The 14,770-nt window shown below is 37.7% G+C and overlaps 1 protein-coding gene across 5 annotated transcripts in view; it reads right to left on the reverse strand.

Moving 5' to 3' along the window:
• LOC101894711 (anoctamin-2) overlaps positions 1 to 14,770 on the reverse strand; it is a 38,715-nt gene that overhangs the window by 15,090 nt on the left and 8,855 nt on the right. For 4 of the 5 annotated variants that reach the window (XM_020037157.2, XM_005184689.4, XM_020037158.2 and 1 more), the window contains 11 exons: positions 9,069 to 9,531; positions 8,935 to 9,003; positions 7,044 to 7,115; positions 6,200 to 6,360; positions 3,570 to 3,738; positions 3,270 to 3,502; positions 2,651 to 3,209; positions 2,332 to 2,535; positions 1,799 to 2,054; positions 397 to 602; positions 158 to 330 (listed from right to left, as the gene is read on the reverse strand). In XM_020037157.2, coding sequence (XP_019892716.1) covers positions 158 to 330; positions 397 to 602; positions 1,799 to 2,054; positions 2,332 to 2,535; positions 2,651 to 3,209; positions 3,270 to 3,502; positions 3,570 to 3,738; positions 6,200 to 6,360; positions 7,044 to 7,115; positions 8,935 to 9,003; positions 9,069 to 9,531 — 2,565 coding nt within the window. The remainder of the gene's footprint in view (positions 1 to 157; positions 331 to 396; positions 603 to 1,798; positions 2,055 to 2,331; positions 2,536 to 2,650; positions 3,210 to 3,269; positions 3,503 to 3,569; positions 3,739 to 6,199; positions 6,361 to 7,043; positions 7,116 to 8,934; positions 9,004 to 9,068; positions 9,532 to 14,770) is intronic. The other variant, XM_005184690.4, reaches the window with a different exon arrangement.

A 14,770-nucleotide genomic window follows, 5' to 3' on the forward strand; every position in this document is an offset into this window, starting at 1 on the left:
ATTAATAAAAAATGTTATTATAAAAATTCTAAGTGGAAATAGAACAAGAATGTAAAAATTTGATTTCGTATATTAAATCTTTCCCTAACGCCATTTCAAAATCTTAACATACTTGTTTTGCTTCCACCTATAGTTACCATTAAACACTTCTACTTACAGACATGTCGTCAAATTATCATATTTGGCCGATAGACTTCGTGTCTGATTCGAGTCACTGGTATTAAATTTAGATAGCGAAAAGTCTAAGTAACCTTCTAAGGAACTATTTGGTGAATAGTGGCGATATACCCATTGCGGTATTAACTCTGATGTAAAGGCAATAATAAAGCCCTACAAAAAAAGAATTTAGAAAATTAAAATATGTAAACAAATTTCGAAATTTTTTCTTTAACTTACATTTGTTATAACACTTAATTTGCCAATACAATCCAATATGCGATACCACACACCAATATCACGTACTCTTTGCGAGACGGGACGGCGATGATGTGTCAGCAGTTTCTTGGCATCCAAGCGCATTTCCAAAATGTTATTCAAAAGGGCGAACAGCGGGGCCAATGGGAAGGCGGCCACAAATATTGTTACAAAGCCATATTGTAAAACTGAAATAAAAGAAAGACAAAAAGGAGATATATTTATTTGTGATCAAGGTAAGAGATTCTACAAAGGCATTCTGTATACGGTAACGTAAGGATCATATGTGGGTGACAGTCCTTCAAAAAAATATTGAAATAAGAAATTGTTATACAATCGGACTACAGCTTTGATCTTTATTATTGCTAAAAATTCGAAGGTTTCCGATCTAGTGATCCTGAAAAATGTTTAAGAATGCACGTTTATTCATCAAATCGTCCTAGAAAAAATATTTCTAAAAATTATATGTTCAGATGACCCCTGAAAAAATACTTGCAAAAATAAGTGTTTATTCATCAACTGGCACTTCAAAATATTCGTAAAAAATCAACGTTTTTGCGTTAACTTATTCCAAAAAAATGTAACGTTTTAAGTCAGTTTTTCTCTTGAAAATGTTATTATTGGAAATTCAAGTTATATAGCTCGGACAGGCCTTAAAAAGTTTTCCAAAATCTACGAAGGCTCCTGGACATCAATTTACGCCCGAAAACTCAATCTTTAACTCCTTATTAAAATTACCTGGTATCCATATTCTCTATATGGAATCCTATCCGTCAACTCATCAATAAAGGCTCCTTGAACCCCATTTATCCCACAAAGCCCCTCTAGTCCTTCAAATGATTTAAAAACAAGGGAGTATTCAATTTGAATATAAAATCTATAGCTCAGAGTTCGCCCATATAGACTTCCTGGTCTTCCAGTTGATCTAAAATTTGTCCGTGATCTATACGGTTGCCGATACCCTGACTATCTACTAAGACTCCTTTGAGATCGTCTCTGAATACTCTCTTTATCTGATGTCATTTGCATTCAGTCCAGGCCTTCACCTCGCCTACAGAGATAGGCCTTCAAATTGTCTATAGAGACAGGCGCACAACTCTTCTATAGAGACGGCCTTCTTTAGCTCGCCTGTAAGAAACGTCCTTCTTCCGCTCGTCTATAGAGACGTCCTTCTTCCGCTCGTCTATAGAGGCGTCCTTTAGATCTTCTATGAACAAGGCGTCCTCGTACTTGTCTATGAAATAGACGTCCTCGAGCTCGTCTATAATAGAAGTCCCCGAGCTCGCATATATAAAAAACGTCCTCCAGACGACAGACTCTATCCCCTCGTATATAAAGACTCTCTTCAGCCCGTCTATAAAAACTCGTTCTCGTTTCAACTTACCCATTTCTAAATATTCTGGAAACAGACTTCTAGTTCCCCAATCCAATAGTTTTAAATCACGAACCCATCTTTCGGTATCTTTGTGTTTGTCATGTTCTTTGGGGGTAAAGAGCTTTGAGAGTCCCACACGTATGGCACCAATTTTGCGCCAAATCATTGGCATTATAACTTCCAAAATGGAATTGAAAGCTTGTTTTCCTATCATAATGATCGCTAGTTGTATGCATAGTTCTGTGAGACAGCCACCAGAGGAGCACTGCAAAAAAGACAAAATGCAAAAAAATTATCAACTAAATAAATATAAAAATAGAATTATAAAAATATAAAACTAAGAGTTCACTGAAGGTGACAAAGAATTAGGCTTCCTATTTTATGTTAAGAAGATGCCGAATATTGTATGAAAAAAGAGCTGGGGTTCTGAAAATACGACCTTTTTTATCCTCTAAAAAACTCAGATTTTCTTTTGTGAAACTTTAATTTTTAGCATCCAAATAACAATTATCAACTTCATAGATCTCTTGTGCCCTACAAACCTCTTCTTGTCTAAAATCAAACAGTAGTGTATAGGCACCAGGACGTCCAACAAACTTCCCCTTATAGAAGGCTACATAAAATATGGAAGCATAGTAATTTACAAACTGCAACAGGTACATTTTCAGGGTTAAGGAATCATCAAACTGGGTTTGGGTGCGCCACATTTCCAATTCGGTGAGATACTCAGCTAGACGATTATAAACCTAGAAATAAAACGGAGAAGTAATTAAATCAAATTCTTTTTGGGGTAGAAATATCATTCGAGGAAAAATGTTAGTTAGGACCAAGGGGAACTCATCTACTCTCCCTTCTACTTACATAATTAAGTACATAGAGCATACATAAATTCAAAAACGCCGCCGATGAGGTAGCCAACACAATGGCACTTGATGTATTCATTGGATTCGTTTTGCGCAACATCAATGAAGCCATCGTTGCCATGCGATAAACAACTACCGCCAATACCGCAACCAATGTCAGTGCTACCAAAAGTAAAACCATGGAAAAACTAAAAACAGCTGCTGGCAATTTCATGCGCCAGAATGGCACTGTTGGTTCCCGCATGTTTGTAACATAATCGGTTCGAGTATGGGGTAAATGTTGTAATTTGGCTAAATACTGGGGACGCGGATGTTCCTCATGGACATCGAAACCCGTCAAATCCCAACGATGTGTTATTTCAGCAGAATAACGTTTCCACAGCTCCAAAAATAGCGTGGCCCAAAAGGACATAAATACGGCAAAGAATACCGTACTTGGATTATCGATTAAATAGGAGATTTTGGCATAAAAACAGGTTTCTTTCAGGTCCCAAAAATCACACCATTCACACAGCGGACACATAGTGATGTTCTTTTTGCCACCGCATATTTCTTTTCTGTAAAACAAAACTAATATTAATAACTAATTCCCACTCAGTATATCTTCCACTTCTTACACAGGTTCAAAATCTTTGAGCGTTGACCAGGAATAGATAAAACAAAACACCCCCACCACCGATGCCAGCAACAACATATATGTGTAAAATCCCAACCAGGCAAAATATAATCCAATTTTTACACCAAAATATTCTTTGATATAGTCCAGGGGTTGATAACGATACCATTTTCGTACGGAAGCCCAATGGGTGTAGAGGGTATGGCGCATTGTATTCTTTTCAGTAACTTCACCCTGAAAAGGAGATAAAAAACAAATCAAATATTATTTTGAAATTCTCAAAAATGTGTCCACAACTTACATCATGTAATGGATATCCAGCACAATAGATATTTGAGGCCACCATTCTCTCAATGCCAAAGGCCATTTCATCTTTACTCTTTGGCGTGAAACGCTGGCGATCCAATATGAACTGTACAATGCGTGAACGGACGGCGGGTGTAAAGAAATTATCCTGTCGTATATCGAATCTGAAAAATATTAGAAGTAAAGTAAAACTATGAGAAACAATGGATACTACGCATCAGAGAGTCTTCAGCGATGATCTGAATGGACGATGTATTTATTGGTGATCTGAAACGGCCCAGAGAGTCTACATACAGGTGAGTTAAATCTTAGCCGCAGAGTCTTCACAAAGAAAAGTAGATATCAGGATAACGAGACTACATTTGGACCAGTTAAAGGCAGGCTACGGGCCAAAATGCCTAGATGTATCAGCTGAAGCTAGGCCAGGGAGTCTAGGTACAGAAAAGCTGAAGACAGACAAAGGAGTCTTGACATAGAAAAAAATCAGAAAGTGTGAGCAGAGAAGTGTCAGATGGCCCGAGATGAAGCCGAGAGGCCAGGGTGTCTAGACATGACGGCGGCCAGGGCGGCCAGGGAGTCTAAATATAGACGAGCTGAAGCCGAGAGGGTAGGGAGTCTAAATATAGACAAGCTGAAGCCGAGAGGCCAGGGAGTCTAAATATAGACGAGCTGAAGCCGAGAGGCCAGGGAGTCTAAATATAGACAAGCTGAAGCCGAGAGGCCAGCGAGTCTAAATATAGACGAGCTGAAACCGAGAGGCCAGGGAGTCTAAATAAAGACGAGCTAAAGCCGAGAGGCCAGGGAGTCTAAATATAGACGAGCTGAAGCCGAGAGGCCAGGGAGTCTAAATATAGACAAGCTGAAGCCGAGAGGCCAGGGAGTCTAAATATAGACGAGCTGAAGCCGAGAGGCCAGGGAGTCTAAATATAGACAAGATGAAGCCGAGAGGCCAGGGAGTCTAAATATAGACGAGCTGAAGCCGAGAGGCCAGGAAGTCTAAATATAGACGAGCTGAAGCCGAGAGGCCAGGAAGTCTAAATATAGACGAGCTGAAGCCGAGAGGCCAGGGAGTCTAAATTTAGACGAGCTGAAACCGAGAGGCCAGGGAGTCTAAATAAAGACGAGCTAAAGCCGAGAGGCCAGGGAGTCTAAATAAAGACGAGCTGAAGTCGAGAGGCCAGGGAGTCTAAATAAACACGAGTTGAAGTCGAGAGGCCAGGGAGTCTAGACATAGACGATCTGAAACCATGCTGGGATATTAGATATAGACGATCTGAAGCCGTTCTAGAGTCTATTTGGACTTTCCGAAGAAAATCTTCTTATTGAAGTCCGCTTGATCTTCTCATAGAAGGCTAGTTGATCTTCTTATTGATGGTCTATCGGTCTTCTCATAGAAGACCAGTAGATCTTCTTTTTGAAGACCCGAACATCTTATCTTAAAAGCCCAGATGCTTTTCTCGTAGAATACAAAAAGGTCTTTTTCAAAAGAACAGTTAATCTTCTTCTAGAGGTCAGTTGGTCCTCTCATTGAAGACCAGTTTGTTTTTTTCTTAGAAGACCAGTTCATCTTCCCTAAGAACACCAGTTCGTCTTCTCATAGAATACCAGTTATTCTTCTCATAGAAGGTCCATTGGTCTTCCCATAGAAGGGCAGTTAGTCTTTTCTTAGAAGGTCAGTTTAGAAAATCAGTAGGTCTTCTCATAGAAGATTAGTAAATCTTCTCATAGAAGACCTGTTAGTATTTTCATAGAAGACCAATTCCTCTTCTAAAAGAAGACCAGTTGGTCTTCTCATAGAAGGCCAGTTGGTCTTCTCATAGAAGGCCAGTTGGTCTTCTCATAGAAGGCCAGTTGGTCTTCTCATAGAAGACCAGTTGGTCTTCTCATAGAAGACCAGTTAGTCTTCTCATAGAAGGCCAGTTGGTCTTCTCATAGAAGGCCAGTTGGTCTTCTCACAGAAGGCCAGTTGGTCTTCTCATAGAAGGCCAGTTGGTCTTCTCATAGAAGGCCAGTTGGTCTTCTCATAGAAGACCAGTTGGTCTTCTCATAGAAGACCAGTTGGTCTTCTCATAGAAGGCCAGTTGGTCTTCTCATAGAAGGCCAGTTGGTCTTCTCATGGAAGGCCAGTTGGTCTTCTCATAGAAGACCAGTTAGCGTTTTCATAGAAGGCCAGTTAGCCTTTTCATAGAATACCAGTTGGTCTTCTCTTAAAAGACCAATTGGTCTTCTCTTAAAAGACCAATTGGTCTTAACATAGACAACCAGTAGGTCTTCTTTGAAAAAACCAGTTGGTCTGATTTGAAGACTACATAATCTTCTCTTAAATGCCACATAGTCTTCTCTTAGAAGACCAGTTTGGTCTTCTCATAGAATGTCGTTTCGAATTCTCATAGAAAGCCTTTTAACCGCAACCCAGAAAGCCAGCTGGTCTTCTCATTAAAAGTTACTAGGTCTTCAGTAGGTCTTCTTAAAATGGGGCCAGTTTTTGAGCCTATAGGATTTCTAATAGAGTTTAGTCCCATAGACGGTCAGCAATTCTTTTCATAGATCTCCTGCAGAGTTTATCTTCTCTTCTCTATAAAAAGGTTTGTATTAAAAAAAATCTCTCACAAATATAATACTCACAGATATTCTTTATCCCGACTGTAGATGGCAGTAAAACGTTGTGCGCGTCGAGGAAAATTCCGTTCGTCGACATAGATATGCCTCATGAAGAACTTGATTAAACCTTTTAGACTAGAAAATACACTGCTAGTTGAGCGATTCACCACCGACATACCAGGAATCTAAATGGAAAATTAAATGGAGTTAGTAAAAGCGAAGAAGAAATTGTTGCAGTCGGGGAGTCAGACACCGCAAGTCCCTGTCATGATTGTGTGTGACAGGACGAAAGAGAGAGAGAGTGGATTTTTCTCATTCAATTTTCTCTCTCTGACTTGTCTGCCTCCGACTGAAAAGCATGAAATTGTCAACCAGAACTAACATGCCCAAGAACTAATTCAAACAAAATAAATAAACAAATACGTTTTTGAGTTCAGGTCAGGAGTGGAATACATCGACTCGCTGTTGTTAGAGTCAGTATCATCAGTAGGGTTTGCTTTCATTATTATTCCCATATCGATGATAATGATTCACAGGGAAGCGATATACTCTACTTAATATTTATTTTCAACTCGAATGCAATTTGTAATTCAAAATTGCATCACAGAATTTTGGAGAGATGAAAACAGTGATTTGAACCAAAGCTCTCAACAAAAGAACATAATTGAAGCTATTGCATATGAAAACAAAGTTATGAACGCGATGGGGACCAAACATGTTTTTTTGTTAATATAATTTTGAAACTATTCCGCCTGATTCGAATGAAACACAAATGATTTGCAGGTGAGCGAAGAATACAAAAAGAAACAATTCAAAGAGGACAATGTACACCGTGGAGATCTGATGCAAATGGAAAAACATTTCAAACCTTTTTTGAAATGTATTGGGCTGCGTAACGCAGCCGACTGTATTTCGATAATAATTTCACGTTGCATGTTAACTATAAATAAAATAAAGAAATAATCATAATAATAAATAATTATAAAATAAAAAAATGCTCGGATAGGAGATGGAAGGAGATAGAGATCGAATAAAAATAAAAATATTAAAAATTAAAATAAAACACTAAAAGAGAAACAGAACGACACAAGGGGATATAACAGATATAGTTACTAAACTGTTATACAAAGTTCGTTTCCTGTTAAATAATAAAGTTCAAAGTTAAATTTGGGAAGAGGATATATCAATGCATAAGAAGAATGATGTACAGAATGAGATGAAAAAAACTGCAACCAACTTCAGACTGCTGTCATTGCTAAGCCACTCGTCCGACAGCTGTTAAAATTATTTCAGTGACAGCTCATTATATTGTTTACAAGCGTACAAAAGCATTTTGGTGAAAATTTTCCAGAAAAAAAGTTATTCGTGATGAAACTCAAGCGTGATATCTTTATGTTTGGCTGGAAACCACATGTGGCTATCCCTAGAGCACTCCAGCATTTAAATGTGAATAAATCTTTTGTGTCTCGTAACATCACTCGTTACCGTGAGACTGGTAGCGTAGCCCGACGTCAAGGAAGTGGACGGAAGAAAACAGCAACATCAGCAGAAATGGTTCGAAAAGTAAACAAGCGACTTGATCGAAACCCGCGTCGCAGTGGCCGAAAAATGGCTCGTGAGCTGAACATATCGCAATAATCCATTCGGCAAATATTGAAAAATGAGCTCGGGGTAAAGCCATTAAACTTACAACGCAACAGAAAGAAAATAGACTGAAACGAGCTAAGCAATGAGCGAAGCAAATCTCGCTTAGCCGAAAGTGGTGAACTTCAGAATTTGCTTTTCTCCGATGAGAAAACACTCGTTGTCCAGCAATTTGTAAACAAACAAAATGATCGTGTTTACTTGCCAAAGAGGTCGGCTGAAAATTGGTACCTTCGGTTGGCCACCAGAACTCAAGCGCCGGCCATGGTCCGCCATAACAGCCGATGGTCGCTATCCGCTCGTATTAGCCGTGGCATCAGAATATTATCGCGAAAATATTCTGGAGGGTGTATTAAAGCCTTGGGCACCCAAATATTTTGGCCGCAGACCTTGGGCATTCCAACAGGGCTCAGCACCATCGCACTCAGCACGCGCCACCCAAGAATGGGTACAAAATTAGGTTCCTCGCTTCATTTCCAGCGAACAATGGCCACCAAAATCTCCGGATACCAATCCGTTGGACTATTGTCTCTGGAGTATTTTGGAAAGCAAGGTTGGCACTAAAAAATACCAAAAAGTCGATCACCTCAAGCAAGCGCTTCGCCGGGAATGGGCCAAAATACCGCAGAACAGCATTCGGGCAGCGTGTGGCGATTTCGTTGGCGTTTGAAGGCCAAAAGGTGACCAATTCGAACAAATCCATACATATTCCAAAGTTTGATACTATTTTCGAATATTTTTCTTTCATTCAATAAAATTTAAAAAAAAAATGTAAAAGTTATGGCTTTTGACTTTGTTGCAGTTTTTTATCTCTCCCCGTAGATCTCCTTTTTACGGGAAAGACGTACAAAGTCCATTCTATGTAGAGGAACTACAGAAAATGAATCCAAAACTTATATCCAGATGTCTTAAATTGCATATTTCATATTTCATTTTTCAACACATTGATTTATCCTCTTTAAAACCATTAATTTCGTTATTTCTTCAGGAGAGTATGGAAATTCAGGAAACACAGATTTCGAAAGAAAAAAGCAAACAATTTTGACACATATATTAATATTTGACACACAAACCCAGACGCTTTCTTTTGCAATTTCACACTCCAGTTCGCTTACCTCTTTCATGGGCATGCGTAACTTAAGAATTTCCGCATAACGACGTAACACCTCCAATGGGGCATGGACCTGGAAACAAAAACCATACAAATTTATATATTTCTTTTCCAGCTATAAATACAATTTCCACCTACCTTAACAAAATAGATCTGTTCCTTCTCCTTACAGGCCCTTTCAATTTCCAGACCCTCGGACAGGAGATTCATTTCGAATATGTGCCGTTTCTCTTCATGTTGATCCTCCACATTTGGCTGTGGATTAATTTTATAGACCAGTACAAAATCAATCGAACGCACACCATCGTCGAAAAATAACGATGGATTCTTTTCACATTTCATGTAGAAATCATTTGGAGGATTTATATCGTCATCGGTTGGTTCTTGAAATGGAGCTAAGGGAGTCATTGGCAACTCTTCAGTGGCAGGAGATTTGCGAGGATACTGATGATGGCGATGATGATTGTTGCTGAGGTAGTTTTGATGATTTGTATGATTGTTGTTGTTGCTGTTGTTGCTGGTAGCACTAACAATACGGCCAGATTGTCGAGATTCTTCGTCTTGTAGCAACAGTGTCGATGTTGTGCTGTCTCGGTGAAAACTGAAATAGAATCGAAAACAAATTGTTTTAGTTTAAACAAAAATTGCTACAAAAATGGTAAATAGATGGTGTGCTAATTCATTAGCGGAATTGTGTGAAATTTCAGAATGTAAACTGTTGCAATCTTTTGTGAAAAATTTAAATGTTTGATGATCAGTGGTATTAAATTTATGGAGAATTGTGTACATTTATAAGACAATTGGTTCCTTAGAGTATATTTTTGGGGAAATCACATTCGACCAAGACCTTTAAAATTCCCCAAAAATGAAGCTGTCATCTGTGGGAAAAGATTTTCTGCGAATTATGAACAAAAAAATCAAAATGCTACCAACTCCCTTAAGAGAGACTGTTAAGTGGCTCCTATGCCAAAACGTGACTATTAGTCAAACTATTTTAACGAGAACGGTTTTTATACCCTGCACCCTACTATGGAGGGTATATTAATTTTGTCATTCCGCTTGTAACTCTTCGAAATACTCATGTCAGACCCAACAAAGTATATATACTCTTGATCAGCGTAAAATTCTAGTACGATTTAGCCATGTCCGTCTGTCAGTCTGTCTGTTGTAATCACGCTATCTTTCTAAGGAATTGAGATAGAAGGCTAAAATTTTGCACACGTGTATATTTTTCCAGTAGGCAGGTTAAGTTCGCAAATGGGCCATTTAGGTTTAGCTCCCATATATAAGTACCTCCCGATATTCGGTATTTTGCTGATTTTAGCGACATTATTCATCGGCATTGTTTCAACTTTGGTATTTGAAGTTCGAAATGGATACTACAGCATATGACAGAAAATTATCTGTGCAGGTCCACGCCTTCGTATAGCCCCCATACAACGGTACCTCCCGATATTTGGCATTTTCATGATTTTAGCGACATTATTCATCGGAATTGTTTCAAATTTGGTATCTGAAGTTCGAAATGGATACTGCAGCCTACGACAGAAAATTGCAGGTCCACGTCTTCGTATAGCCCCCATATAACGGCACCGTCCGATATTCGGTATTTTGATGATTTTAGCGACATTATTTACCGGAATTTTTTCAAATTTGGTATTTGAGATTCGTAATGGATACTACCGCCTATGACAGAAAATTGTCTGTGCAGGTCCACGTCTTCGTATAGCCCCCATAAAACGGTACCTCCCAAAATTCGGTATTTTCATGATTCTAGCGTCATTATTTAACGGAATTGTTTCAAATTACGTATTCAGAGTTCGTAATGGAAACTACAGTCTGTGACAGAAAATTGTATATGCAGGTACAGGTCTTCGTATAGGTCCCATATATTAGTACCTCCCTATATTCGGTAGGTATAATACCCACCGAAATTTTTTGAGATGTCGTATTTGTCGTTCGTAATGGATGCTATAGCCTGTGACAGAAAATTGTCCATGCTGGTCTAGGTCTTCGCACAGCTCCGATATAACGGTACCTTCTATATACGATATTTTGATGATTTTAGCTACATTATTCACCGTTTATTTCAAGTTTCGAATTTGAATATGGTAATGGCTTATGACAAACAAGGCCTATGTAGGTCCACGTCGTATAGACCCCAATATAACGGCTATATTCGGTATTTTTAAAATTTTAACAGAATTTTTTAAGGACTTTACTTTTTGAAAATTTCAAAATTTCTTGAAGGGAGTATCCCATTTGGTACAAACTTGGTACATCGTAATATTTTTGTCAAACACAGAAAGAGAAACCATAATCCGATTTTGGTCCAACTTTTCAAATCCTAGTACTTGCACCAGTGCTACGTCAGGCGCTAAAATGGACAATATCGGTCTACTCCATCAAGTACCTCCCCCACAAAGGGTCAATAATTTTGAATAATTACAACATTTGTAAAATATGATGTAAGAGTCCGATTGTCTTCACAAATTTCACACATTCCAATATTTTTATCAACCCAAGGTCTGCTGATAAGATGGAATATATCGGTCCGCTCCTTCTGGTACCTCCCCTACAAAAGGTCTAAATTTTCAAAAAATATTTTTTGCACAGAAAGAGAAACGATAATCCGATTTTGGTCAGGTGCAAGATTGAACAATATCGGTCCATTCTACCAAGTAACTCCCCCAGAAAGGGTCAAAATTTTGAATAAATACAACTCTCATAAAATGTGATGTAACAGCCCGATTATCCTCAAATTTAACACATCCTAATAATTTTATTAACCCAAGGTCTGGTGTTAATATAGAACACATCGGTCCATTCCTTTTGGTACCTCCCCCACAAAATGTCGGATTTTCAATAACAAAAAAATATATTTTCTGCACAGAAAGAGTAGCAATAATCCGATTTTGCTTCAACTTTGCAAATTCTAATATTTGCGTTAGTTCTAGGTCAGTTTTAAAAATGGATAATATAGTCCACTCTATTAAGTGCCTCTCCAAGAAAGGGTCAACATTTTGAATAATTACAACTCTTATAAAATGTGATGTAAGAATCCGATTGTCTTAAATTTGCACACATTCCAATATTTTTATAAACCCAAGATCTGTTGTTAAGATTGTTGTTATCGGTCCACTCCTTCTAGTACCTCCCCCACAAAAGGTCGAAATGTTGAATATCCATTAAGCTCATAAAACTCAAAAACATTTCATTTCATTTAAACATTCAGACTTGGCACATCCTACTATTTCTATCAACACAGGATAAGTTATAAAAACGATAGAGATCGGACCATTCCTTCTAATACCTGCACCACAATGGGTCAAAGTTTTGAAAAAATCAAACGTTTATAACAGCCGAAATAATTATCGGGTTCTCTTTATATTTCATACACTCCATTATTTCTACTAACAAAAGATCTGTCGAATCGGTCCACTCCTTCTGGTACCTCCCCCACAAAGGCTCAAAATTATGAATATCCATGAAGCCCATTAAAAGCGAAATTAACATTCGATTACATTCAAAACTTGGTACATCTCAATACGTCCATCAACACAAGATCTGCCCCACATAGGGTTCAAGATTTTTTCAAATTTCACCCATACAAACATTTTTGGTAACACAATATCTGTTGTGCCGATGGTATATATCTATGAACCTCTTCGGTACCTCACTCACAAAAGGTCACAATTTCTAATACTTTTATCTGTCATAACTTGCGAAACAAGTCAGCAATTCTTTACAACTTGCTATATATAAATATATCTCTATTTGCCAGAAACCTGAGATGAATATGGAATTTATGATTTTCCATAAATTGGATATAAATGTTCGATTTCCTTGTAATATTGCCCATACCAATATATTTATATGAATTAGATGAATCATGAAAATGAAATACTTCGTTCGACTATACCTGGTACCTCATGCAAATGTTAACATTTTCTAAAAATTATCATATATGTCATGTAAAGTGAAGGAAGCTACCAATATAGTCCAAATCTGACACGTCGCAATATTTATATCATATTTATTTAGGTCTGATACGAAATGCCCAATGTTAGACCATTCCTTCGGAACCTACTCCATAAGTGGTTAAACATTTGAATAATCATAACAGAAGTCAAAATATTTTTAAATAATCGTACATTGGCTAAGGGTATGCATCTGTTGGCAAAACCGACTGATGCTTTTTAAATTGTTATACCCTACAACACTATGTGTTGGGGGTATTATACGTTTGATTGGGCCAAAAATTATGTAACACCTCGAAATATTGATTTCCCACATAGGAAAGTATATATGGATCTTCCTAGCTCGCCGAGCTGAGTCGATCTAGCTATGTATGTCCGTCCGTCCGTCTGTCCATGTTAATTTGTAATCACGCTACAGGTCGCAATTATGGCCCGATCCTTACGAAATTTTGCACGAAGTTGGGGTTAGGGTCAGAATAGAAGCCTATTTCTTTTGGAGATGATCGCCAAATGTTTAGGGGTTAAAATGGATCAAATACTGAAAAAATGTCGGATTTTGCAGTAGCTATACAATTAAAGACCAATCGACGCGGAATTTCGCATGTAGCTAGAGTTTAGGGCGGGGAAGAAGCCTACCAATTTGGGTGGTCATCGGATAATATTTAGCGGGTAAAATAGACCATATCTTTTGTGTTGAAAAAATTCAAAATTTTTCATTAAACCGCGAATATTTTAAATCCAGGCGAAATCACAAAGCCATGACTAGGTTACTTCTGATCTTTTCATTGATGTTAACGTCCAAGAAATCAGATATATAGCAAAATATGTGCGATATATATGTTTATCAAAGAAGATATGCTTGAAAAATCTCTTATATGTCGAGAACGGCTGAACTGATTTCGATAGTTCTCATTTATTGAGAATGGCATCTTGGCAGGAAAAAAAAACGTCTAAAAAATCGCATAAAAATATCTCTCTAAAGGTGAAAATATTGATTTTGTAAATTTTTCTCATATTTTTTCAATTTTGTCATATTTTTGGCATATTATCATTTTTTTTTTGAATTAAACATTTGGTAATATTTCTACAGCTAACAAAACTAAGTAGTTAGGATATCAGGATTTCATATACATATCGCATTTATGGCCCGATCCATGGGTATACGATGAGGGTCAGAATAGAAGCCTACTCTTTTTGGAGATGATCGCAATATATTTAGGGGTTGAAATCTACCAATAAATTGGAAATGAGAAAATTAGTTTAAGTTGCTATTATTCGAAAATTAGAGAACGGAACCTGATGGTTTTCTTTTATTATTTGCCGCAATATCTTGTGGAGTTCTTTCGAGTATCTCGCCTATATAAACTGTATGGTTTATTATAGTGTTGTAGGGTATTCAACGGTCGGCCCCGCTCGACTGTAGCCTTTGCTTTCTTGTTTTTATTTAATTCTGTCACAACTTTCTAATATATATAGCCTCCTCTGCGTTCTTTTCCTGCATTTGTTTTAATATTTTCACATATTTTATCTTTATGTTCCATATTGTTGGCAATATCAAACGATAATCTTTAAGGACATCTAGTCCCATTAAAATTCCCATTTTGTGACATCACAACCCTCAACAAGTCATCATTATTTTATAGTTAAAAAGTCATCAATGGAAATATGTCAATGTCTGATACATGCGACTCCATAAACACGACATTGGCGCCTTTGCTAATCTGGAATAGCCTGGCGTGTGGCGCAAACATAATAACAGCAAGGAAGAAAATTTCAACATTTATAACAACAAAACTCCACCCTCCATAGCAATAGCCATAACCATGAAAACAATAATGTTGGTGACCTATTTTCCTATGC

The sequence above is a fragment of the Musca domestica genome, unplaced genomic scaffold (assembly GCF_030504385.1).
Source record: "Musca domestica strain aabys unplaced genomic scaffold, Musca_domestica.polishedcontigs.V.1.1 24, whole genome shotgun sequence".
Classification (NCBI taxonomy): Eukaryota; Metazoa; Arthropoda; class Insecta; order Diptera; family Muscidae; genus Musca; species Musca domestica.